Genomic DNA, 26071 nt, shown 5'->3' on the forward strand with positions numbered 1-26071 from the left:
GCTAGTAAAAAAAGTAAAAACGCCCCGATGTACACACATAATACACGCCCAGTTGGACTTTTACTTTTAAACACGCCCAGTTGGACTTTAGCAAGCCTCATTTGCATAACTACAAAAATGGTCATAACTTGGCCAAAAATGCTTGTTTTTTAAAAATAAAAACGTTACTGTAATCTACATTGCAGCGCCTATCTGCTGCAATAGCAGATAGGGGTTGCAAAATCTGGTGACAGAGCCTCTTTAAATAGCTTCAAAATATCTTTAAAATCCCTCCAATAAATTTGCTAGAGATTTTTTTTTAACTGCTACACGCTGGGATTTCAGAGCTACACGATTGTCGGGGGGGGGGGGATTTTGAAGAGATTTTAAAGCTACTCAAATGCATTCCTATGGACAGCGATTTATCACAGCGATATCACAGCTTTTTTTTTTTTAGATAATTAGCTCTAGTCTAATGCATTCCTATGGAGAGCGATTTATCTCTCACTACAAAACAAAAGTCTAGGTCTAACCCCAGCCTCATTGTGTTATCCTTTCCTGTATAGGTCAGCCATTGCAAACGGACACTACTCTGGGTTAGCGACTTGGGGATTCTCAGCAGCAAAGTCCAGATCCTGTAAAGCAACGGTCCCCAACTTTATTTAACCAATGGCTAGTTTCACACAAGACAATTTTTCCACAGACCGGCAGAGGGGGGGGGGGGGGAGTGTCGGGTGTGTTTGGGGATTTACGTTCAGTTCACACGTTGCGTAAATACTGCGGATTTGCCAAAGTCGGGGAAGTATGGAACAGGCTCACGGAGTGAACCCGCTCCATACATTGCCGGTGTCGGCTGTATGTTACAGCCGACACTTCAGAGTAACGATTGTGCTCAGGACCAATCAGCGTGATGCACTTCTCTCCATTCATGTCCATTTGTACTCAGCCCAGCGTGATCTTGCTAAATCACGATGTGCTGTCACATACACCCACATTAACTTTGCTGAAGTGTCTTGAGAGTGAATAGACATCAACTCCAGCCAGGGAGCGATGTCTATTCACACTCCCGACACTTCGGTAAAGTTTGTGTGGGAGCTACTCATATAGCACAGCGTGATCTCGCTGTGCTGTGATTAAATCCCACACAAACTTTACCGAAGTGTCGGGAGTGTGAATAGACATCTCGTCCTCGCGAGATCACGCTGTGCTGAGTACAAATGGACATGAATGGAGAGAAAAGTGTATGATGCGGATTGGTCAGCGTCATACACTCCTCTGTACAATGCCCAGTTGGTAAAAAGTTAAAACACGCCTAGTTGGGCATTAAGAAAAGAATTAGCATAAATCTAAAATTGCTCATAACTTGCTCAAAAATTATCGTTTTACAAAATAAAAACCACTGTTATCTACATTCCAGCGCCGATCAGATTATGTAGGAGATAGCGCACTTATAATCTGGTGACAGAGCCTCTTTAAATATACCGTATTTTTCGGACTATAAGATGCAGTTTTTAGCAAGCATAAATCTTGTCCCTGCGTCTTGTAGTCGGCAGTCAAGGGACCCGGGCCCCCCGACCGCTTCTTACTTAACCCCTTCCCGACTCATGATGTGCCGGGACATCATGGAGCGGTGAGGGGATGTTTATCCATACAATGCAGGTGTCAGCTGTGTTTTACAGCTGACACGCTGCTCTAATGGCCAGGAACAGCGATGGCGCTTTTCCTGGCCATTTAACTAGTTAAATGCCGCGGTCAATAGCGCCCGCTGCATTTATAGGGGTCTTCCCATGAAGGACATTTATAACATATCCACAGGATATGTCATAAATGTCAGATAGGTGTGGGTCCCAGAGGTTAGACCCGCATCTATCTCTAGAACGGGGCCCCCTAAACCCTGTTCTATCTTATCTGACTCCGCTGTCTCCCGGCCACTTCCTGGTTAGGTGGTCGAGTGTTACGGAAACAGCCGAGTGCTCGCTGAGATACACCTTTTCCGGAACTTCCATAGAAGTGAACGGGGATTACAGAAACAGCGTAGCACAGCGAGCTACGATGTTTCCGGAACTCGGTAGCTACAAAAACAGCATACATGGTCGCTGTTTCCGTAATTCCCATTTACTTCTCTGGAAGTTCCAGAAACAGCGTAGCTCAGCGAGCACTCGGCTGTTTCCGTAACACCCGACCACCTAACCAGGAAGTGGCCGGGAGACAGCGGAGTCAGGTAAGATAGAACGGGGAAAGTCCGAACAATTACAATATCGCATGGTGAACAACGTAAAAACAAAAAATGTTAAACCCCAGAATCGTTGTTTTTTTGGTCACCATAGCGCTAAAAAGAATGAAATAAAAAGTGATAAAAAAAATCATATGTACCAAAAAATGGTGCTAATGAAAACTACAGCTCGTCACGCAAAAAATAAGCCCTCACACCGCTCAAACTATGAAAAAATATAAAAGTTATGGGTCTCAGACAACAGTTTTTTCTTTGTAAAAGAAGTAAAATATGAAATGTTTTCCTATTTTCTATTGTCTGTAACCTGGGTGCGTCTTATAGTCAGGTGCGTCTTATAGTCCGAAAAATAAATGTATAACAAATTATGAAGTACAGAATTTTATTTTTTCAGCATTTTTCCTTAAAATAAAAATGAATACAAGTTAAACGGTAATGTATATGTACCAAAATATGGCAGCTAAAGGGGGTCCTGCCAAAAACATGGCGACACACAGATACTTTGACCTAAAAATATGACCGCCAGAGTGCAAAGAGAATAAAATAAAAAAATCTTCGTCCTGAAGGTCAGAACTGCCCTGTTCCTCAATGGGTTAAATGGATTGTACACATAGTAGGCCTCCTGGTCTTGTTTCCCATAGCAACCAAAGTCCATTTTATATCCTTGTTCTGTTTGGAAAATGAAGGCTAAAACCTGATTGGTAGCTATTGCCATCAAGGCTGCATGACCCAATTACATGACTGCATGTATTTATATAAAATGCTGTATTCTTCCACTAAACAGCGGACAGAACTGCTTATACTTGGATAATAGGGTCACGCTTACTAGCTTCCGATTCTAAACACATCTCGTCCACGCAGCACTAAATCTGCCAGGCAGCCTTCCTTTCATTCAAAGAGAGGGAGGAAAGAGTTGGGCTGCACCACTTTAACAAAATAGGGATTCACCAAGTCTTCAGCTGGGGTGTACATTCACAAACGTACTAAAATAAGGGCAGGCCCACAATCTGCGCTACTTTCGGAGGGAGCCGAGTATTATATTGAGGCCTGTGCATAAGCGCCACTGCTTCCAGTTTTGGCGGGAGTGGAGTGCGTGTGTTCCTCCCCTGTGTAGCTAGTGAGCACGCCGGAGGAGGGGAGCTGATCTGGCTGCAGGCGGGAGAGGGAGCAGTAGTCTGGAGTATATAGGCTGCCGAGCAATAACAACACGAGAGAGGTAAGACTCATCTGCCGTGATACTGTGAAAGCGACACCGTACAGTGCCATAGAACGTCTAGGCTTTCCGCTATCTGAAACGTAAATGGTGTAAGTACTGGAAGCCATGATGCCGCTGTCTTCATTACCTCACGTTCTTTCTAGAAGTGCGTGAGCGCCGCCTGATATAAATAGCCTTCGTGTATCGCTGGAGGAGGACGGGTGTTTGTGCTGGTGTGTACCGCCTCTCTGCAGCCTCCGCTCCATGTTGTGTGCAGGGAAGAAAGGGGGAGTGTGAGGGAGATTAGGGCACACTTACTGGAACGTATGTGATTGCCGCAAACCATACAGGAGCTGTCAGTAATAAGACTGGCACATGTGGTGTGCCTACTTTCATTCATAGAGCTGCATGCACATCAACTTGCGCCAGGGCTAAGTGCTCCGATGCCAGCTTTGTCTTTATTTTGTACTCCCTCCATAACGGTCGATGGTTAGTGCATTTTATATGCTTTGCCACCCACAGTTTTCCATATTACACGATGATGGGTAAACATGAGAAGGGGGTGTGTCTGCTTTGTTGTAGAATAACGTGTGCTCTGTGCATCACTGGCATCTATGCCAAGGCTGTTAAAGGGCATGTGCATGTATACAAGCTAATGTGGGAGGACACCATGCAAACTGCCTGAAAGCTGGAGTGTGATTGTTTGCTATGGCTAAGGTCAGTAGCCTATGAAAATATATCCCCTAGCCACAGGATAGGTGATAATAGCTGTGGGTCCCCCAGAGATCAGGAGAGCGATCGTCCCATTTCCCTCGTTTTGAATGTAGCGATAGTTAGGCGCGTGCGCTTTCACTCCGTTTATTGTCCATTGGGCTATAGCGAATGACTGGAGTGGTAGTGCGCACGCGTGACTGACGCTCCAATCAAAAGGCGGCATGGGACACTCGTTCTCGTTGCCAGTGGTTAGACCTACAGCGATCATGCTTTTAGTACTTATTTTATGTATAGGTTGTTTTTCATGGGCCAACCCCTTTTAAGGCTGAGTTCACATTAACATTTCTGTTTCAACACCAATGGGGCCTCATTAACTTTTATAATAGGGTCTGTTGGGTTCAGTCGTGGTGTCCGTCGTTTCGCTGCAAAAATATTACTGCAACCTGCGCTTTTTTTTTCTCCTGTTAAGTATGGCCGAATTTGTGACAGAGCTCCAATTCAGATGTGACCAGAACCTTACATTAAAGGGGTTTTCTGAATTAACTTGTATGTGTTAATGCTTTTAACTTGATGTAAATGCATTTGTAATGTACTTAGTTTCCAAATTGGCCCCGTTTCCCGATGCTGCCGTGGGGCACATGACTGGTAATGTCCCTCTCTGCCCACTGTGTTTATCAATTTTCTTCCTGGTATACAACACGTCACTAGTGCCGTGTTGTGTATGGGCTGTTCTGTTATACAGCCAGTAACGTGCATGCGCAGTCCCTGCTTTTCTTCTCTATACCAGGAAGAAATCAGATGATAAATACGCTGGGCAGAGAGGGACATTACCAGTCATGTGCCCCACGGCAGCATCGGGAAATGAGGCCAGTTTGGAAACTGTAAGTACATTACAAATGTATCTACATTTACAAGTTAAAAGCATTAACACATACGCGTTTTAACTTTGAAAACCCCTTTTAACCTCTTACCGACGTATACTTACGTCATAGCCGGGTAGAGGAAATATGGAGCAGGCTCACGGGCCGAGCCTGCTCCATACAATGAGAGTGTCGGCTGTATGATACACCCGACACTTCAAAGTAACGATCGGGATCGTGCATAGTCGACTTTTAGAGCCTTGCTTTGTGTCCAAATAGCAGTTCACGACCACATATGGGGTATTGCCCAAATGTGGTCTATTACGCTATTGTTTCAGTCAAAAAAACGAAAACCTTGCGGAACAGGTAAGCGGTAACCATTTGCAACGGAAGCATTACCATTGAAATCAATGGTAATGCAAATGGAAGTTATGGTTTCCTTTTGCCTTTCTGTTGATGGGTTCCTCCGACAGGTCTAGTGGAAACCCATCATTGTAAAGTTATTACCACATAAAGTGACATGTCAGATTTTAACCCCTTCCCGCTCCTGGACGTACTATTAGGTCATGGTAGCTGTATCGTTCTCGCTCCATGACCTAATAGTACGTCACAGCCATTTCGGCCGTCTTCCCGACACATACAGGTGCTGTGACAGCTGTCTCGTACAGAAGTTGCCGCAGCTCCTACAGCAGGGACTGATCGCTTTGTCCCCGCTGATTAACTCCTTAAAAGCCGCGATCGCAGCTTTTTAAGGGTTAAACCACCATCGAAGGCCTGCTACACGATAGCGGCCGGAGATGGTTGCTATGGCAACCGGACGCATAACAATGGCGTCCGGCTATGCCATTGAGGGAAGCCTAGTGGGTCCTGACAGTCAGGACCCACTATGCCTGCTGACAGCTCTAATACACTGCACTACACATGTAGTGCAGTGTATTAGAATAGCGATCAGGGCCTCCTGCCCTCAAGTCCCCTAGTGGGACAAAGTAATAAAGTAAAAAAAAGTTGTGTTAAAATAAAAGTAAAAATCACCCTTTTTCCCTTTATCAGTCCTTTATTATTAATAAAAATAGATAAACAAATAAACTATACATAATTGGTATTGCCGCGTCCGTCACGGCCTGAACTACAAAATTATTTCGTTATTTATCCCGCACGGTGAACGACCTAAAAGAAAAGAACAATAAACCATACCAGAATTAAAAAAAAATTTTTGTCACTTCACCTCCCAAAAAATGGAATAAGAAATCAAAAAGTCGCATGTACCTAAAAATAGTACTAATTGAAACTGCAGTTCGTTACGCAAAAAACAAGTCCTCGCACGGCTTTCTTGATAGAAAAATAAAAAAGTTCTGTCTCTTAGAATGAGGCCTCATGCACACGACCGTAGCCATGTGCACGGCTGTGATTTTCGGGTTGGCCGGCTGCGGACTGTCAGCCGCGAGTCGCCCGCAAATCACGGGCCATGCACATGGCCGCGGCCATTTATTTTCAATGAGCCTGGACCGCAGAAGACGGCAGTAATAAGGCATGTCCGTTCTTTCTGCGGTGCGGGCTCCCGGGCCATGCACAGACTGTAAAAACTCGTTTGCATGGCCCCATAGAAATGAATGGGGCCGCAATTCTCCCGTGGATTTTCGTGGGAATTGCGGCCGCAAAAGCACGATCGTGTGCATGGGGCCTAAGGCAACACAAAAAGTAAATGATTTTTTACAAAAAGTATTTTATCGTGCAAACGCCATAAGACATAAAAAAAAACTATCAACATATGGTATCGCCGTAATCGTATCGCCCCGCAGAATAAAGTGAATATGTCATAGCACACGGTGAACGCTGCAAAAAAAAATACAATAAAAAACAATAGTAGAATTGCTGTTTTTTAGTGTCCACGCCACTTAAAAATAGAATAAAAACTGATCAAAAAGCCGCATGCACCCCATGAAAACTGCAATTCCTCAAGGGGTCTAGTTTCCAAAATAGGGTTACTTTTGGGGGTTTTCCACTGTTTTGGCACCACAAGACCTCTTCAAACCGGACATGGTGCCTAATTAAAAAAGAGGTGCTCCTTTGCTTCTGAGGCCAGTGCTTCAGTCCATTACTGCACTAGGGCCACATGTGGGATATTTCTCAAAACTGCAGAATCTGGGAAATAAATATTGAGTTGTGTTTTCTCTGGTAAAACCTTCTGTTTTACAGGAAAAAATGGAATAAAAGATTTTCCAGTACATCCCTCATGACAGCACTACAGGAGGCTGCCCTATTGACCTCTGTAGGGACAGGAAGACAGAGAGGTTAAAAGGCCCCTCCCACAACCCCTTGCCAGTGTTCTTCCTGTCCCCACAGGGTCAGGAGCAGAGAGACGTCGCTCCTGTATCACGGCAGGAAAAAGAAACTCGGGCAGGGGGCAAGATCGGGGGGTCCGTGCACTCCCCCTTCTCTTCCCCCTGAAGCCCAGGCTAACACCCCTCGAACGAGGGGTCCCTTAGCTCCCACCCTGAGACACCTACCAGAGGAATCCTAGGCAGGGTTCGGGTAGTGTGTGGGGGCTGGGGATTCCCAAGCAGGCGGACCAGGCGGGGACCGGCAGCTCCATAAACGTGGACGCATCGGCAGGGATCCTCGCTGCGCCGCATAGCAAGCCTCAGTCGCTGGCTATGGCGGCTGCACTCCAAAGGAAAACATGCTGGAGACGAATAGCCGACCGGAAATGACGTCGAGCTACTTCCAGTCCGCGGCCATCTTGGAAGGCGGGAAATTCAAAACGCCCGCATTTAAAGGGACACGCACAGGTATGTAGTTAGAGCTGATAACTCTAACTTGGATTATTTTTGTGGCTTGCATATTGCATTGCCTGTTACCTGTCGCGGTATGGAACTTCCTCGTCCTGATGGAACTCCAGATATGTCCCAGGGTCACGTAAGTCTCACCCTTGGGGTAAGGGTTATGACCCCTTATGTATGCAGACCATACTTTACCTACCTTCTGTTTTCTCTAGGATAAAGATTCCTCTCAGAGACAAACTGATAAAAAGAAGGTTAAAAGATGTGCGACTTGTGCAAAAAAATTGCCAGAGTCCCATAGGAAACAATTGTGTCAGGATTGTATTGCAAAAATACTAAAGGAGGAACAACCAACGTTCATGTCTGAACTTAGGGCTATGATTCGTGAAGAAGTGGGTCAGTCAGTAGCCTCCCTCGCCCCTCCTCAAACTCCCTCCCCCTCCCGGGCAAAAAGACCACGGATGGAAGTGGATCAAAAATATTGTCCTCCCTCTCAGGGGTCTGACTCGGAGCAGGAGTGTTATTACCTATCGGAGGGTGAGTTAGGAGGAGAGGAACTCTTGCCTTCAACTTCTTCCACTCAAGAGAAAAAAAATTTCTTCTCTTCCGAGATGTCTGATACCTTAATTCAAGCAATACGGGAAACCATGGATATTCCCGAAGAAGACCAACCGCATACCATCCAGGATGAGATGTTTGGAGGTCTAACGGAAAAGAAAACAAAGGTTTTTCCGGTAAACGAAAATCTCAAAAGAATGGTGACAACTGAATGGGAAGATTCAGAAAAAAGGCTCTTCATTTCAAGAGATTTTAAAAACAGACTTCCCTTTGATCCAGAAGACACTAAAAACCTTGGGATGAGATCCCAAAAGTAGATGTCCCGGTAGCCAGGGTTGCTAAAAAAAACGCAATCCCATTTGAAGATTCCTCGCAGTTGAGGGACGCCATGGACCGAAAGGCAGACGGGCTATGAAAAGAGCATGGGAATCTTCCTCTGCTTTGATCTCGACTAATATTGCGGCCACATCAGTAGCAAGAGCAATGTTTATATGGTTAAACCAGCTGGAGTCCCATTTGATGATGAAGACATCACGACAAGATCTATTAGAATCTCTACCTTTACTAAAAATGGCAACTGGATTCTTGGTAGACGCTTCAGCGGAATTTATTAGATTTGCTGCCAGGAATGGTGCTCTCTCAAATGCTGCTAGAAGAGCATTATGGCTCAAAATGTGGTCAGGAGATACGAAGTCCAAGAACAAATTGTGTTCTATCCCGTTTACAGGGTCTCTAATGTTCGGTCCTCTCCTCGATAACATGCTGGAGAGTGCAGCAGACAAGAAAAAGGGGTTTCCTGAAGAGAAACCAAAAAGACCCCCTCAGTTTGGAAGATTTCGCCAACAGAGGGATCCGGCCTTACAGAACTACAGCGGGAAAGGGAAGTCTGGTCGCTGGAGTTACCCCAAAGGGAAAAGGGGTCGAGGATATCTCCTTAACCCAAATAATTCATTCCAGCCCTCAAAGCAATGACGCCAAGAGCATAGGAGGAAGACTCCTACAATTTTATCCCAAATGGTCGAGAATTACCCAGAACCCCTGGGTTCTAAAGATCATAGAAGGGTACAAAATAGAATTTTCCTCCATTCCTCCAGAGAAATTTCTAATAACCCAGTACCAAGCAAAAGACCTTCATCAGATCCTTATCCAGGACGTCCAGAAACTACTCAAATTGAGAGCCATTTCTCCAGTTCCCCACAACGAAATATGCAAAGGCCACTATTCAAAAATCTTCTTAGTCAAAAAACCAAACGGTTCCTACAGGACAATAATCAACCTGAAGGTCCTAAACAAATGGGTGAAATATCGAAAATTCAAGATGGAGTCTATCAGATCGACTATTCCTCTAATAAGGGAAGAGGCATCAATGTGTATGATCGATTTAAAGGATGCGTATTATCACGTTCCTATCCACCCCGCGTACCAGAGATTCCTCAGTTTCGCTATTTAGGACGGTCCTTCCATTCTCCACTTCCAGTTTGTCTGCCTCCCTTTCGGCATTTCCTCCGCCCCCAGAATTTTTACAAACATTATGGCAGAGATCATGGCATTCGTAAGAAGAAGTCAGGGTATAGTAATTATCCCATACCTAGACGACTTCTTGTTGACGGCAGATACTCCGTCTATCTTAGACAGTCATCGGTCACAGGTTCTTTCCCTACTACAGGAATTGGGATGGATAATCAACTTTCAGAAGTCGAGTCTTCCTCCCCAGAAACAGAAGGTCTTCTTAGGAGTACTGCTAGACTCCTCCCTTCAACATTCCTTCCTCCCAAGAGAGAAACAAATACTCCTACTGGCAGAAGTAAGGAAATTTTGGGGGAAAGACGTCTGTTCCAAAAGGGAATGTATGCGGATGTTGGGATTGATGACGTCTTGCATCCAATCTATTCCATGGAGCCAATTTCACTCCAGACCCTTACAGAATCTGATCTTGCCCCAGTGGGATCGAAAACAGAACTCCCTGAATTCAAAAATTCAAATTTCCGAGACTGTGAAATCATCCCTCCTGTGGTGGCTCTGCACAAACATAGACAAGGGAGTCCCTGGAGAATGGTCCCTAAACAGGGAAGTCTTTCTGTCCTTAACCCGAAAATGGGGTTATCCACAAATAGACCTGTTTGCCACGAGGAAAAACTCCCAAGTAGAGACATTCTTCTCCCTAAATCTCAGAGACAACCCATTGGGAGTAGATGCATTGTCCCAACCCTGGGACATGGATCTGGCCTATGCCTTTCCTCTGTTTCCTCTAATACCTATGGTATTAAGAAAAATCCAGGAAGATTTGACAGCTCATCATTATTCTTCCCTATTGGCCAAAAATAAGTTGGTTTCCAATCGTAAAATACCTAGCGTTGGAAGACCCTATCATGCTCCCAGTCAGGGAGAATCTTCTCTCACAAGGTCCCTTATTCTTTCAAGGAATAGAAACTCTGAAATTGTCAGCCTGGATCCTGAAAGGCAGATCTTGAGAAACCATGGTCTGTCAGATGAGGTAATTTCAACTATCTTATCAAGTCATAAAGAAGTTACCTCAAAAATCTAGCAAAAAATTTGGAAGAAATTCTGTTCCTGGTATGGAAACCCAGGACCAGACCCCTTTTCTCCCAACATCGCAAAAATCCTAGATTTTTTACAATCGGGATTCAAGAAGGGACTTAGTCCTAGTACCTTTAAAAGTACAGATTTCAGCCTTAGATAATTTTTTTTAACACTCCTCTGGCTGATCATCGGTGGATCAGAAGATTCACTCAAGCGGTCTCTAAACTGAAACCTTCCCTAAAGAAATCAGTTCCTACCTGGGATTTGAATGTAGTGTTAACGACTCTTTGTGAGCCCCCCTTTGAGCCTCTTGACACAATTAGTATGCACTTTTTAACTCTAAAAGCTGCATTTTTAGTCGCTATTACTTCAGCAAGAATGATTGGAGAAATCCAATCTCTGTCGGTCATAGAACCGTACCTAAAAGTACAAGAGGATAAGATCATCCTAAAGCTGGACCCTTCCTTTATTCCAAAAGGTATCTACTGCTTTCCATTGAGAACAAGAAATAATTCTACCTTTTATCCAGATCCAAAAAACCAACAAGAAGAAAAATTCCATTGCCTGGATGTCAGGCGAACAATTCTTCATTATCTGGATAGAACCTCCTCCTGGAGACAAGATAAAAATCTATTTGTCCTGTTTGGGGGAAAGAATAGAGGAAAGAAAGGCTCTAGCGAGATGGGTAAAAACTACCATACAAGAAGCCTACTAGTCCCAAGGACTATGTGCCCCACAAGACATCAGAGCCCATTCAACGAGGGCAGTTTCGGCATCCTGGGCAGAAAGAAGAGAAGCCTCTATGGACCAAATCTGCAGAGCTGCCACTTGGTCAAGCCATGATACGTTTTGCAAACATTATAGGCTCGATGTTCTGTCCGATACGGATTTAAGTTTTTGACGGAAAGTCCTCCAATCCGTAGTCCCGCCCTGAGCATTATAATCTGGTATTGCTCCTGTGGTGCTGTCATGAGGGATGTACTGGAAAATAGGAATTAGACCTACCGGTATTTGTATTTCCAGGAATCCATCATGACAGCACCCTTACATTCCCTCCCTTATTGAATTCTGATTTGTGCAATTAACATGTCAGTTATTATCCCTAGAAATAAAATAGGGTTGCATCCATCCTGGTGTAGTAATTGAAAAACACTGGCAAGGGGTGGTGGGAGGGGCCTCTTAACCTCTCTGTCTTCCTGTCCCTACAGAGGTCAATAGGGCAACCTCCTGTAGTGCTGTCATGATGGATTCCTAGAAATACAATTACCGGTAGGTCTAATTGCTATTTTCTGACAAAAGAAATATGTAAATTTCACCTCTACTTTGCTCTAAATTCCTGTAAAACACCTAAAGGGTTAATTAACTTTCTAAATGCGGTTGTGAATACTTTGAAGGGTCTAGTTTCTAATTCCAGTACCTGCCGAGTAAGAGGGCAAGGTATGGCGTGAAGATGTATAAGCTGTGTGAGAGTGGATCAGGGTATACCTACAAATTTAGGATATATGAAGGGTAGGACACCAGTATTCAACCCCCAGAATGCCCCCCCCCCCCCCCCTTTACTGGGAGTTAATGTAAAAATTGTGTGGGATTTGGTGCACCTATTGCTGGACCAGGGTTACTACCTCTACCTGGATAATTTTTTTTTTTTTATACCAGCGCCCCACTCTTCAAGTGCCTCACTTCCAGAAGTCATGCGGCACTGCTAGAAGAAATCTGAGAGGCCTCCCTAAGACTCTGCTTGGCCAAGGTGAGAGTAGGGCACATTCTAGCAGCAACATATTGTGTGTCAAGTACAAGGACAAGAGAGATGTCACACCAGTACCCATGTACCAGTACAGAGGCTCCCAAACCAGACTACAATAGGTACATGGGAGGGTATGGCCTTGTCAGATCAAGTCCTGAAGCCATACAGCGCCATGCGGTGTGATATAAGAAGCAGGCCGTGCACATTATTAAGAAACTAATTTTTAGGGACCAGGAAGGGGGGGGCACCCAGTACTTCTGGAAGCGAGGCCACATGCATCGTACCAGGGCAACACTTTCCAGAAGAAGTTCCCCAAACTGCACCTCTTGACTTTTTCCCTTCTTGCCAAAGTCTGCTATAAGAGGGGGATAAGGAAGGACACAATATATCAATGTGACACGTGTCCCGAAAAACCAGGACTCTGTATAAAAATGTGTTTTAAAATGTATCATACATCCCTTGATTTTTTTTACTCTACCCCAGTTTTACTTACCCTGATGCACTCCGCACAGCTTATCCCCCTCATCTTTCCCTTCTGGGCCCTGCTGTGTGCCCAGGCAGCTGATAACAGCCACCTGTAGGGTATTGCCTTACCCAGGAGAACCCACATTAGTTTATGGGGTGTATGTCTCTGGTGGCGCATGCTGGGCACTATATTGGACACTGAAATGGAATATATGTATAGAAAATTGCAAACCTCACTCTGCACCATCTGGTCTGCATTAACTTTTAGACAATTATTGATTAGGGAAAAGGGAAGGGATAAGAATTGTGGTTCAGTTGAAAAAATTGGATATAATAAACTTTATTAATAAACTTGTAAAAAATATATGTAAATTATTACAATTATCCAATGCAGGTCCAATTTAGATAGTGCGGATGACCCCCTATCCTACACTATAAAGGACACAATTTCCTTATGAATTACTTGCTATCAAATATTACTATCATGCAGTGGTAATATTGCAAAGGCTACCCATTAACATTACTAACAGGAATGTCAGTATAGATTACAAGGGTAGACTGTGACTCTGTGTGTGTGTGTGTCAAAGTATCACCTTGTTTATTTATTCTAAGGTAAATTGTACTCAAAGTATTGTAAAATGCCTGTAGTATTGTAATCCTGTACGGAGTACGAGAGCCTAGGAGGCAGATCGGAAAGCGGTTTCTTACTGCCAGTCAATGCTGCGGTTTAGAAGCAGAACGGTCTAATCAAGTTAAATATTTAAATGGTAGTTTTACAGTAGTTCATGCTACCATAGGAGGCAATATCTGAAAGACCAGAGGCATTTAAAGTGGATGTATAACTGTGGGTTTTAAAGATGTTTTTAAAAAAATGTATATTCTGTTTAGCAGGTCAGAAATGGGCATGCATGTGCAGACACTCTTATAGTTTATGGAAGTACAGAAAATGCTAAAAGTAACCACACATGGATCCCCATAAGTCAATCTGAAAAACCCTTTAAACTTTTGTATGTCAAACCTATGCGTGATACAAAACTGATTTATTTCTTCAGGGATTCATAGGACAAAGCTATGATTTTTAAGGACTACATTATCGAATAGGAGTGTAGGGTAGTCTGAAATCCACCTCTTGCCTGATCAGCTCAGGCTAGGCTTCCATTCTACACCCCTTTCCCCCACACTAGCTCACCAGAGATTAATTGTATAGAGCGCTTCTCAGTAAGGTGGATCATGGAGAAAAGAATGAAGAATAATTTTACTGCAGCAATTTGATCACACAACATGTAATTTATGGCTTTTCCCAAATGCAGCTGAATCACATACTATCCGTATGTGACACAGCCGCAGCAGGGACACTTTCAGTGCAATGTATGGGGTGTCCCATACATTACACAGATTCGGAGGGGTGGAAGGCAATGCGCAGACTAAGGCCCCATGCACACGGCCCTGCCCGTAATGACGGCCTGCGATTGAGAGCACAGCTGGCCGCATTTTTGTGCTGTGCTCCCATACAAAGAATAAAGCACAGACGTGTTCCATAATTTTCGGAACATTTCTACGGCACGGACACCCATCCGTAGCGATACGGAAAGGTGCCGTGGCCAATAGAACAGAATGGGTCCGTAATTGCGGACTGTTTTATGGTCTGCAATTATGGAGAGATTTTACGGCTGTGTGCATGAGGCCTAAGCTTGCTATGGTTGACAATTATGTAGGTAAATCAGAGATTGCTGCACTTTTGTGCTTATTTTAACGTTGCTATGTTCAGGACACAAGATAAATTGAGGTAATTTTTATATGGACTAATACCAATGGTGAGGCCTAGGCCTCAGTAGAAAATTATTGAGCAGCCTTATTTTGAAGAGTGATCTGTAAAAAGCCCTTCTATTCTTTATAAAGAAGAGGGATTAATAAAAATTGTTAATTATTTGACAGGTAGACTTGCTATTCTATGGGAACTAAAGTCCTTACTTTTTCTTGTTTGTAACTTTTGTAGGTACGTTTTGAAGTTCCGGAAAACATTAATTTCATATTCTGCTGCTGCCTCTGATTAATCTAAAGACAACATGACTCGTGATTACAAGCCCGGAGATCTAATATTTGCCAAGATGAAGGGGTATCCTCATTGGCCTGCCAGGGTGAGTTGGAAAATTTGATACAACAATGTCTACTTATGGTCTTGTTGTTTATACTTTTATATAGTTAGGGGACACTGCACCATGGATAGAAGCCCTTGCCACTAGGAGGCTGACACTAGGTAGGGAAAGTCTTGGCTCTGACCAGGCAGGCCATACCCTTCCCAGAGACACTGGCTAAATCTGTTTTAACCTAGTATTTGTAGGAGGCAGACCTGACTTGAAATCAAGTCTGTTGATATATTTTATTTGTGTCAGTTGCTTACTTTATTAACGAAAATCTAATGAAGACCCTGGGTAGTTGGCAGGCATAATATACAACTAACAACAAAGTGCCTATAGGCAAGAAGCCCTATTTCCCAACTACCATAAGAGTAAAATCAATTCTTTATTGTGCTATATATAGCAAAAAGACAGACCACACATAGAGATTTAAAATTGTCACTGCTTGCTACCGGACAAAAGTTTAAGGGGTTACTGCATGTGCAGCGGTGTAAGACACCTAACGACCGATATGAGGACCGCTATTTCTGGCAGTCAATTGGTTCATTTTGTCCAACGATGGGTCCGGCATAAAGCAGGAAATCCTATTATTGCAATTACATTTTCGATCCCCGGATAACCGCTTTAAGTCCTAGTAATCCCACTATATGTTCTAGGTTACTGAAGAAATGACTCTGCGCACACCTAAAGACTACGGAGGGTGAGGACTGTATTCAACCCCCAGGCCCCCTCAAGGGCTTACTCATTGCCTATACTCTGGGGATTCTGTCTTTCCTTATCTAAGGGAGGGGGGTTATTTAGGGATAGTGGACCCTATCTGGGACATATACACAGTCGAGTCGCATTATTATGACCGCCTGCTACTTTCGACGTCGGCAGCGCGTAGCCTATGAAGGAAGTGATTTTGTGGGTTGGTCTGGTGGGTCTATAAAATGAACCAGGGTGCTACCAGACGCGTGTCTAAAACACTTCAGCGAACACTATTGCGTATGGGGCTCTGAAGCAAAAGGATGGCTACTGCTCCTATGCTAACAAAGGTGCATCGGAGAAAAATGCTTCAATTTGCACGGCAGTATTGGCATTGGACCACCGATGATTGGTAAAGGGTTGCCTTCTCCGATCAGTCAAGTTTTCTGCTTCATCGAATGGATGGACGTTGGCATATCAGACGAGAAACCTTAGAGAAGAAACACCCTGCAACCATTGCTGGAAGAACACAAGCTGCGGGTGGCAGCTTTATGGCCTGGGGAATTTTTTTTATGGTATTCTCTGGCCCACTTATCCATGGGGTAGGGACTCTGAACCGATTTTGGGTATGAATCCATCATTGCAGATCACGTCCACCCATACATGATGTTTGTCTCCCCTGGGGCAGATGGAATCTTCCAGCAAGACAATGCGACATGTCACACGGCTTGAAATGTCCGACAGTGGTAGGAAGAGAACGAACAAGACTTCCATTTACTTCCCTGGCCCCCTAGTTTTCCAGACTTGAACCCAATTGAGCATCTGTGGGACCACCTCGATTGTCTTGTTTGCTCTATTGAACCTCCCCCACGCACCCTCCAGCAAATGTGGGCTGCACTGCAGTCAGCATTCAATGGTGGGGAAACGAGCGCTGCTTGTTCCCTGCTTGGTTTCTCAGGCCGGGTCTTTTTATGCTAGTACCCGACCTGCATCCGCGCTAGGATGCCTTCTCGACTGGCATCATGCTGTTGAGAGGGAGTCTGCTTATTGGAGCCGGGTTCACTAGAAGTAGCCTTTCCACTCTTCCCATTGACACTGTTGGTTGTCTGGCTTCCATGCTTTTGTGACATGTCCTCATCACAGGAGGATTCCATTAAGCAGGTGGCTCTGGTAACTTTTAATTGTGGCGGTGGAATGAAAAGTTTTCATGCGGCCACTCTACCCCCTTCTGTCCAGTGTCTGATGTGGCACCCCCTGAATGGGCCAGGTCCTTTGCTCGGGACTTAGGGGACATTTCTGGATTCTCCCAAACCATGGTTTAGTCTTTCCAGATAGTGGCTGTGCTCCATGCCCCTCCTTTTTCTCCCATGGATACAGTCTACCTCCCATGATGGATCCCTTGAAGAGAACCTTTCACCTCCCCATACATGTGCAGCGTGTAATGGGCAGGGCTGCACTAACCCTGGGGCACTTTAAAAAAAAAATTATACCCTCCGCCGTTATTTAGATATTGGTGGCTGATATATAAATAACCCCCTGAACTGTCAATGGGGTGTCTACTGGCAAGGGGGCGTGTTACTATGGCTGTGACACTGTCCAATCAGATATGGACAGTGTTACAGCAAGAGCGAGGATAGAGAGGAGAGTGCGCGAGCATGCTCTCACTCTTCAGCTTTCAAGATCAGTCTTCTGCAGAACTGGCAAGGGGGCGTGTCACTGCTACAGACAGTGTAAGAGCTGTGGAGAGGAGAGCACGCATGCGCGCTCATCTCTTCAGCTCTTGCGAGAGATCAGTCTTGTACTTGGTCTGCCGAACTGGCAAGGGGGCGTGTCTCTGCTACGGTCAGTGCAATCGCTCCCCATCTCTTACACTGTCCGTAGCAGTGACACGCCCCCTTGCCAGTTCGGCAGAAGACTGATCATGAAAGCTGAAGAGTGAGAGTGTGCTCGTGCACACTCTGCTCTTGCTCTAACACTGTCCAATCGGATATGGACAGTGTCACTCACAGCCATAGTAACACGCCCCTCTTGCCAGTACACACTCATTGACCGTTCAGGGGGTTATTTAAATATTGGGCACCGATATCTAAAAATATGTAAAGTGCCCCAGGGTTTGTGCAGCCCTGCCCATTACATGCTGCACATGTATGGGGAGGTGAAAGGTTCTCTTTAAGAGGAGCAGAAGTACCAGGGACAAGTCCCACTCCTCTTTCCCTCCACGGGTCCCCTTTTGGAGTCCTCAATGAAGAAGCTGCTTCCAACCAGGGTCTGTGGCTTTCCTCAGATTTTAGAATATAAGCAGAACTGACGACTACATGTAATTGATGATTCCATCACTCTTTCTCAGGAAGAAGCCAAAGCCTATGCTTTTCAAACCATAGTGAGTTTCAAGAGATTTTATGCAAGGAATTGAAGCATCCTGACAGGTGTCTGGCTGTTTTGAAATTATTAATACTCTGTTTCAATTTCAGGAGGACTTGATCTCTAAATGGTCTATTTCTCCTTCTGTGGATCCGCCTAACTCACAGATGTTGAAGTGCACTACCATTTCATTTACATGTGGTATTGCTCAGTGACCCTTTTCACAAGATTGGATTCCCAGACCCACCGTCTACAGCCTTTTCTTCGTTCACAGAGATTTCGGTCCTTTTCTAACTTCCTTCAAGTTGAGACCTGCCTGGCAACAGTGACCTAAGACCCAGAAGTCCTGCTCTGCCAAGAAAATCTTAAAGGGAATGTGTTGCCAGCAAAACATGTGTTTTTTTTTTTTTTTTTGTTTTGTTTTTTTTTAGTTAAACAATTAGTGTGTAGGTGATTAAACATTGTTCTAATTTTTTTTTTTTTTTTTTTTTTTGGATTCAATTTATAATATTTCCCAGCACTGGTCACTAGATGGAGCAATTCCCAAAATTGCAGCATTGCATGTGGTAAAGCAACCACATTGCTTTATGCTGCAAAATTGGGAAAAAATCCCTCGCTCTAGTGAGCTCTCAGAATCCCCCCCTCCTTTATCCTGGCTAGTGTCGGGAGAAACGAGGGGTTTGAACGGTCTAACCTCCTACACTGTGTGTCGCCACTAGTAAACACACACTGAAACACGAACATACATAGAAATCACTTACCTGCTCCAGTCGCCGCCGCTCCCTCCGGTCCGTCCGCTCCATCTGCTGCCGCTGCTCCATGTGCACAAGTCCGGAAGCCGCGACCGGAAGTAGTAATCTTACTGTCCGGCCGCGACTTCCGGTCCACAGGAAAATGGCGCCGGACGGCGCGCATTTCAAATTGGACTGTGTGGGAGCGGCGCATGCGCCGTTCCCACACACACGGCGTACACCATAGTGGATGGAATGGGCCCCGTTCGCATTCCCTATGGGACTGGAGCTGCTGTATTCCATGTCTGTATGTGTCGTTAATCGACACATACAGAGATGGAAAAAAAAATGGCGTATAGGGAAGAAAAAGTGTAAAAATAGAAAAAAGTAACACACAAACACACAAATATAAACGTTTTTAATAAAACCCTTACATAAAACTGATATAAATTTTTTTTTTGGGGTGACACTGTTCCTTTAAGCCTGAAGGGGTCTCCCCACTGGTGGTGCCTGTCTGAGTGGGGGGGATGACTGCTTTCCTTTCAGGAGACATGGTTCGCTCATGTGTACAACGCCTGGGTTCGAGAGGTTGTCGACAGGTTACTAAATGGAGCTCTCCACCCTTCTCCCAGGAAGGTCCTTTCTGCGGGCTCCACCTCACACACCGGATCATGCTTCTGCTTTTTTTCCAGGCTGTTAACCTTCTGCAGGAGTAGAAAGCAATCGTCCCTGTTCCTCAGACAGATCTTTTTCACAGTTTGGAGTCTCTTCAGTCTCCAAAAAAGACAGATCAGTTTGTTTACTCCTGGATCAGAAGAAATTGAACCCCTTCGTCTCAAGGCGCTGGAGGAGCTGCTGTCATCCCTTACCTGGACGACCTCTTGGTAAAGGCTCCCTCCAGACCGAAAAACCTTTGATCTCCACATCACACTGGACATATTTGAAATTTTCTACTCGATCATCAGTAAGGAGAAAACCTTTCTGGTCTCATCTCTGCTAATGGAGTATCTGTAAGTGAACTTTACCAGATTTTCAAGGATCCATCTCCCAGAGGACAAAATCAAGACCCTTCAGGCAGAAGTGGCCCTCCTCCGCCAGAACACATTCTCTTTCATCCGCTTCTGCACGCAGGTGCAACGCAGGACGGTCTCTATCTCTAAGGCTGTTCAATATGCCCAGTTCCATTTCAGACCCCTTCGGGGAGCAAACCTTTCGTGAGGTCTCCGACTTCTCTGGACAAGTTGATTCTTTCACTCTCGGATTTGTCAAGAATTGTGCTGGTGGGAGACTTTGCCGGCCATCATGCAAGGGTGGTCCTTCCTCACCTCCAGTGGCTTCTCAACTGATGCCATTCTGTTTGGGTGGGGTGCAGGTTTTGGCCACCACATGATCCAGGCCACTTGGTTGAGAGCGGAATCATCCTTACAGATCAATTTTATGGAACTGAGGGCAATCTTCCTGGCCCCCTCCCATTGGATTTTCTTTACTCTGGGTCACCCGTTCAGGATCCAGTCTGACAACTCTACGGCGGTTGCTCAGGTGTGCTGCAGTTTTGTTTTTTTGGACAGGTTCTTCCCATCCATTGGAACTACTTTAGCTCATCCCACGGTGCTGTCCCCCCCCCCCACCCCAATAATTAAAATGAAGAAAAAAAAATCTTTTTTTTTTTTCTTTTCTCCTATTAACCATAAAATCTTTTTCTTGCTATATTCATTGGGGGACACAGATCCCGTCCTCCTTTCTTAGGCCTCATGCACACGACCGTATTTTTTCCCACCTGTAAATACTGGCGTAAATACGGGTCCGGTGTCACACGTTTTGCACCAGTATTTACGAACCCGTGCCCGTAAATATGGGTCCGGTGTCACCCGTATTCCACCCGTATTTACAGGCAAGTTTTTGGTGGCAAAATAGCGCTGCACTAATCGGCAGCCCCTTCTTTCTATCAGTGCAGGATAGAGAGAAGGGACAGCCCTTTCTGTAATAAAAGTTAAAGAAATTCTTACTTACCGGCCGTTGTCTTGGTGACGCGTCCCTCTCTTCACATCCAGCCCGACATCCCTGGATAACGCGGCAGTCCATGTGACCGCTGCAGCCTGTGATTGGCTGCAGCGGTCACATGGCCTGAAACGTCATCCAGGACGTCGGGCCGGATGTCGAGAGGGACGCGTCACCAAGGCAACGGGCGGGAGACCGGACTGGAGGAAGCAGGAAGTTGTCGGTAAGTATGAAAGTCTTTTATTTTTATTTTTTACAGGTTTATACTGATCGGTAGTCACTGTCCAGGGTGCTGAATGAGTTACTGCCGATCAGTTAACTCTTTCAGCTCCCTGGACAGTGACTATTTATTGACGTCGCTTAGCAACGCTGCCGTAATGACGGGTGCACACATGTAGCCACCCGTCATTACGAGAGCTCCATAGACTTCTATGGACTGTCCGTGCCGTTATTACGGCCTGAAATAGGACATGTTCTATCTTTTTCAACGGCACGGGCACCTTCCCGTGAGAAAACGGGAAGGCACCCGTCGCCAATAGAAGTCTATGAGCCCGTTATTACGGGTCGTAATTACGACCCGTAATAACGGGAGTTTTTACGGTCGTGTGCATGAGGCCTAAGGTTGCGTGAAACAATCCTATTTTACTGAACCCTTTGCTTTTTAGTGAAATATTGAAACTTTTGCATTTTGCAGATTTAAAGGGGTTGTCCCACGAATTCAAGTGCTGATTAAATAATAACTTTCATGAAGCTAATAATTTTCCCCAAGTGAAGCTTTTAATTTATTTTTTTGCTATCACCAGATATCACACTTGCAAGTTGTGATTTGCGCTCCCTGCTCCCCCTTAGCAACGGGCCTCTGCACGTCCTTAGTAAGGCTGTGGCTGGACATGCATGAGCAGTAAATCTCACTGTTCAGCCGGATCGATTTCTGCAATCCCAGCGCAATGATAGTGTTGGCTGGTCTCTTCTACTCTTTCCTACTGCCCAGAAAGTCGATCATGCTCTGTAGCAAGAAGCTGCATCGCCCCTAGAAGAATCTTACAACTGTCAAGGAGTCATGCTGGGATGCTGCCTCGGCAGGATGATTGGCACAGAATTTATTGCCAATAGGGTCAGAAAATTACTCAACGGTTTAATAATAAACGGTTTTATAAGTCATGCATTGCGGTTTCCTGCCGCTCATATATAGCAGGGAGACCCAGTGCGTTTTTCCAAATAAGCGCTCTGTTCCAAAAGTGAAGAAAAGGAGGTTTGGACCCTTTCTGGCTTGCTTGCTATAATTTAGAAAGGAGCTACAAACAAGAAATCAACAGCAGTCTGCTGGTCACTGTTATATACACAGCGACGTTATATTATATGTCTATGCTAGTTTTAGGAACAGCAGGAACCAATCAGGAGGAGGCACACGCGGCATTATGGGGCTTGTAGGAAACAGCCTCTCTAGTGCCATCATAGTGTGCCTCCTCTGGATCTCTTACACCTTTGCACGCTCCTCCTCAGTGTGAAGTGCATGGGAGGAGGAGGCTATTTTGTTGCTCTGTGTAGTAGCTGAATCCCTAATCCACTTCTCCTGGAGAGGTCCCCTACAGGAATGTAGGGGATGTGCCATCTATGGGGGGAGGCTGTCCACAAGGGGGGGCTGTGTGGCAGAAAATTTACAAATGAAATGCATCCGTTTTTAAAATGGACAGGGGAAAAAAATGTGTCAAAATCGGCCGTTAAAAACGCAAACACAGCCTGGAACGGAAACTAAACGGATGCAAATCGGCCGTTTTTATAGGCCCACACTCTGACCCGGTCGTGTCAATAGAGCCTTACATTGGACTGCAGGTAACCTACATTATCAGTACTCAGTTCTCCTTATCTGTGGTGTTAAGTAGGACTGCAGGTCACATCTACTACATTCTACTTTTACCCTGGGTGAATAATCTGTTATTCAGCAAACTCTTCTGCAGTTTTCTTAGGTTTCAAGTTTTGGTAATTATTTATTTTTAAATAATTTTTTTACAAATACTTAACGTGTAACGGGTTTTCTATGCTAGTATATCTATATGCCAGTACATTAGACTGTGTGCTGATTGTACACAGGCAGTTGTTAGGGCATACCTCAGTATGCCGTAACAGGGAACATGGTCAGACAATCCTGGGGCCCTTCAATGGGCCCTGGCCTGTCTGCCCATACCAGGTATAGCCATTGATCGCGTCACAGGGATTTCTTGTGACGCAATCAAATGGGAGACACCCCTTCTTACTATAGCCTTGAATGTCGCAATCAGCTTTGATCACTGCATTCAAGGGTTTAACGGCGGAGAGAAGATGTTTCTCTTCTCTCCCCGTTAGAGCGGGGCTGTCGCGCGGACACTGGCTGTCACACAGGATGAGAATACTCGTCCTGATGCGCCGAGTACCCGCCGCTCAGGACGAGTATTCTCGTCCTGTCGGCAACCAGGTAAGCGTTTATTGAATTCCCAAGTTGTAAGACCTGCGCGTCCCCCGTTTTTTGTTTTTTTTTTTACTCCTTGCAATGGATAATGTATATTCTAAGTCATGAGCCATGTGGCTGTAGCCAGTTTGCTGACATATTTGTGGAAAATGATATAATAAAAATACTATAAATTTGACAAAGCCGCTCCAATGACATTTCATTAGTCGCAGTACAAAATGTACCGCTGCACAAGAGAATATAAAAAGGTGTCCAGTACAAGAGGCTTCTAGAGTTTAGTGAAGAAAAAATAGAAATGGGTAGTAAGGAGAATTAAAGGAAGGGAAGAACCAAGGAAGATGTCCGGGAGGGAAATTCTGTTACTTATGCATGTTACTGCATAATATAATGCATATTATGGCTGGGCAATTATGACCTCAATCAAAATCATGATTGAGCATGTAACTTTGATTACGATTATTGAATGATGTAGACCACACCCCCTCTGCATGCTACGCCATTGAGTTAATATTTATCCCCTCAGCCTGCTGTATACTACTGTATATAATATACCCCCTGACACTGCCCCACGCACTATAATGCCCTTATAGCTGACCTCCACACACTATAATGCTCTTATAGTTGACCTCCACACACTATAATGCCCTTATGGTCTCCTGCTCTACCATTGGATTCAACTGTATCTGCGTACTGAAGATGCAGATACAGTTTAAACCGGGAACAAATAATTGATAAAACCTAAATTTGCAAGATGATGTAGATTAATTGCACTGAATTTCGATTTTGATTTATTTTTCTATTTAATCGCCCAGCCCTACTGCATATTAAACGGAATTTCTAACTTCTCAGTGAGAAAATGAATGTGGCACAAAATGTCTTTCAGGGGAAAGATTGTTAGACCAAATTACTGCCGTTAAATATTCCCGTATAGTTTCTGTTACAGGAATCAGTACTTCTGACAGTCTATTGATCTTGAAAGTTTATAGTAGCACAATGAGTTTGAATTTCTGGCGTTTTACCAAAGTTTTTGTCGGTTATCAAAGTAGAAAAACATAGATTAATTAAAGTTTCCTGTTATTACATAGACGTAGCAAGGTCCGAAAATGTAATCAGCTTGGCTATTGGTTCCTGCTTCAACCTTAGTAGACTGGGTCAACACTGTGGACCAAGTTGCTTTCAGGATCGATTTTTATCAGTTGATTGCAGAAACTAGGTGTTGAGGAGTTCCTTCAATCTTTTAAAGGCTGTCCTTGTTCGACTCGTATAGAAGGCAGTTCTGGAGAATACAGCTGGCGTGCTGCAATCTAAGATGAAGTCCATTAAGTAAAAATGAAAGTAATATGTCTGGTGGTGGTCTACATACAAAATTTCGTAATGGATGTTCATTTTCACTCATTAAACTACATGATCTCTTTCCTGGGTTTCATGGAAGATTACTTTGTGTACATTGAACAATTCTGAGCAGTTTTGTTGCTTGCTTTTGTTTAGTAATTTATTAAAAAAAATCTTTTTTGTTAAATAGAAAGATGTGGTTTTGGTGTGGCATCTAAAACCACAACTTTCACCTCCCCCTGTGGGGGGCATGTATATAATCACTATTGTGAGCATATAGGCATCAGCGTTTACCATATGCAGTGGCCAGGCACAGCTGGTGACTTTTTACATACCAGTGTCTGACTGCTCCATTCAGAGGCTGGAAACCAGAAGAGGAGCAGTACTAATTAACTTTGGTCTACAAAAAAAAAAAAAGCCATAATGACTGTCCAGTCAGGAGACTCTGTCTTAATTTCTACAATAATGTGTAACGATTTCTTTATTTGCACAGGAATAAATTAGTTTTTCTTTTTCATATTTCCAATTCTGTCAATTGTATCTACAGGTGGATGAGCTACCCGATGGAGCTGTAAAGCCTCAAACAAATAAAATGCCCATTTTCTTTTTTGGCACCCATGAAACGTAAGTTGCTAATTTGTTTTCAGAAATTAACTTCACAGTGACCTTATATGATCTTCTTACATCAATGATTCTTATCTCTTATTTATGTTGCGTATATGGCGCCTACATATTCCACAATGATATACAGAAGTTGTCATTCACTGTCCCAAGTTGGCTTGCGATCTAGATTCCCGATCTGTAATATTCTGGAGTGTCTCAGTCACTGGCTATCTCCTTGTGTCTTACTCACTCTCTCCGGATATGGTAATATAAAAAATATTGGTGCTTTTATTTGCCGATGTACTGACAGCTCTTGCATTAAAGCCTGCTGTTTTTTATGGGTGAATAAAAGCTCCAATATTTGTTATTTCACCTGATCTGGAGTGCTGCGTTTTTTTCTTTCCTTTTTTGCTCTTTACTGGAGGGACCTAGGATTAGGAACCAGTCTGCTTGCATGTTGGACGAGAAGGTCTGGCTTGTAATCTGCATTCCAATTCATTCCAAAGGTGTTTGATTGGGTTGAGGTCAGGACTCTTTGCAGGCCAGTCGAGTTCCACCACCCCAAACTCGTCAAACCATGTCTTTATGGACCCCACATTGTGCATAGGGTGCACTGTTATGGAAAGGGCCTTCCCCAAACTGTTCCCACAAAGTTGGAAGCATACAATTGTCTAAAATGTAAGTATGTTGTAGTATTAACTTTACCATT

At 44.4% G+C, this 26071-nt stretch overlaps 1 protein-coding gene across 3 annotated transcripts in view; it reads left to right on the forward strand.

Moving 5' to 3' along the window:
• Positions 1–3003: 3003 nt before the first annotated feature.
• The window catches only part of PSIP1 (PC4 and SRSF1 interacting protein 1), a 184845-nt gene continuing 161777 nt past the window's right edge, over positions 3004–26071 (forward strand). Inside the window, exons 1-4 of one of the 3 annotated variants that reach the window (XM_075826692.1) lie at positions 3004–3514; positions 12514–12604; positions 15063–15204; positions 25307–25383. In XM_075826692.1, the coding sequence (XP_075682807.1) occupies positions 15133–15204; positions 25307–25383 (149 nt within the window). In that variant the 5' untranslated portion in view covers positions 3004–3514; positions 12514–12604; positions 15063–15132. The remainder of the gene's footprint in view (positions 3515–12513; positions 12605–15062; positions 15205–25306; positions 25384–26071) is intronic. The other 2 variants (XM_075826698.1, XM_075826707.1) reach the window with 2 other exon arrangements.

This window comes from Rhinoderma darwinii, chromosome 1 (genome assembly GCF_050947455.1).
Source record: "Rhinoderma darwinii isolate aRhiDar2 chromosome 1, aRhiDar2.hap1, whole genome shotgun sequence".
Classification (NCBI taxonomy): domain Eukaryota; kingdom Metazoa; phylum Chordata; class Amphibia; order Anura; family Rhinodermatidae; genus Rhinoderma; species Rhinoderma darwinii.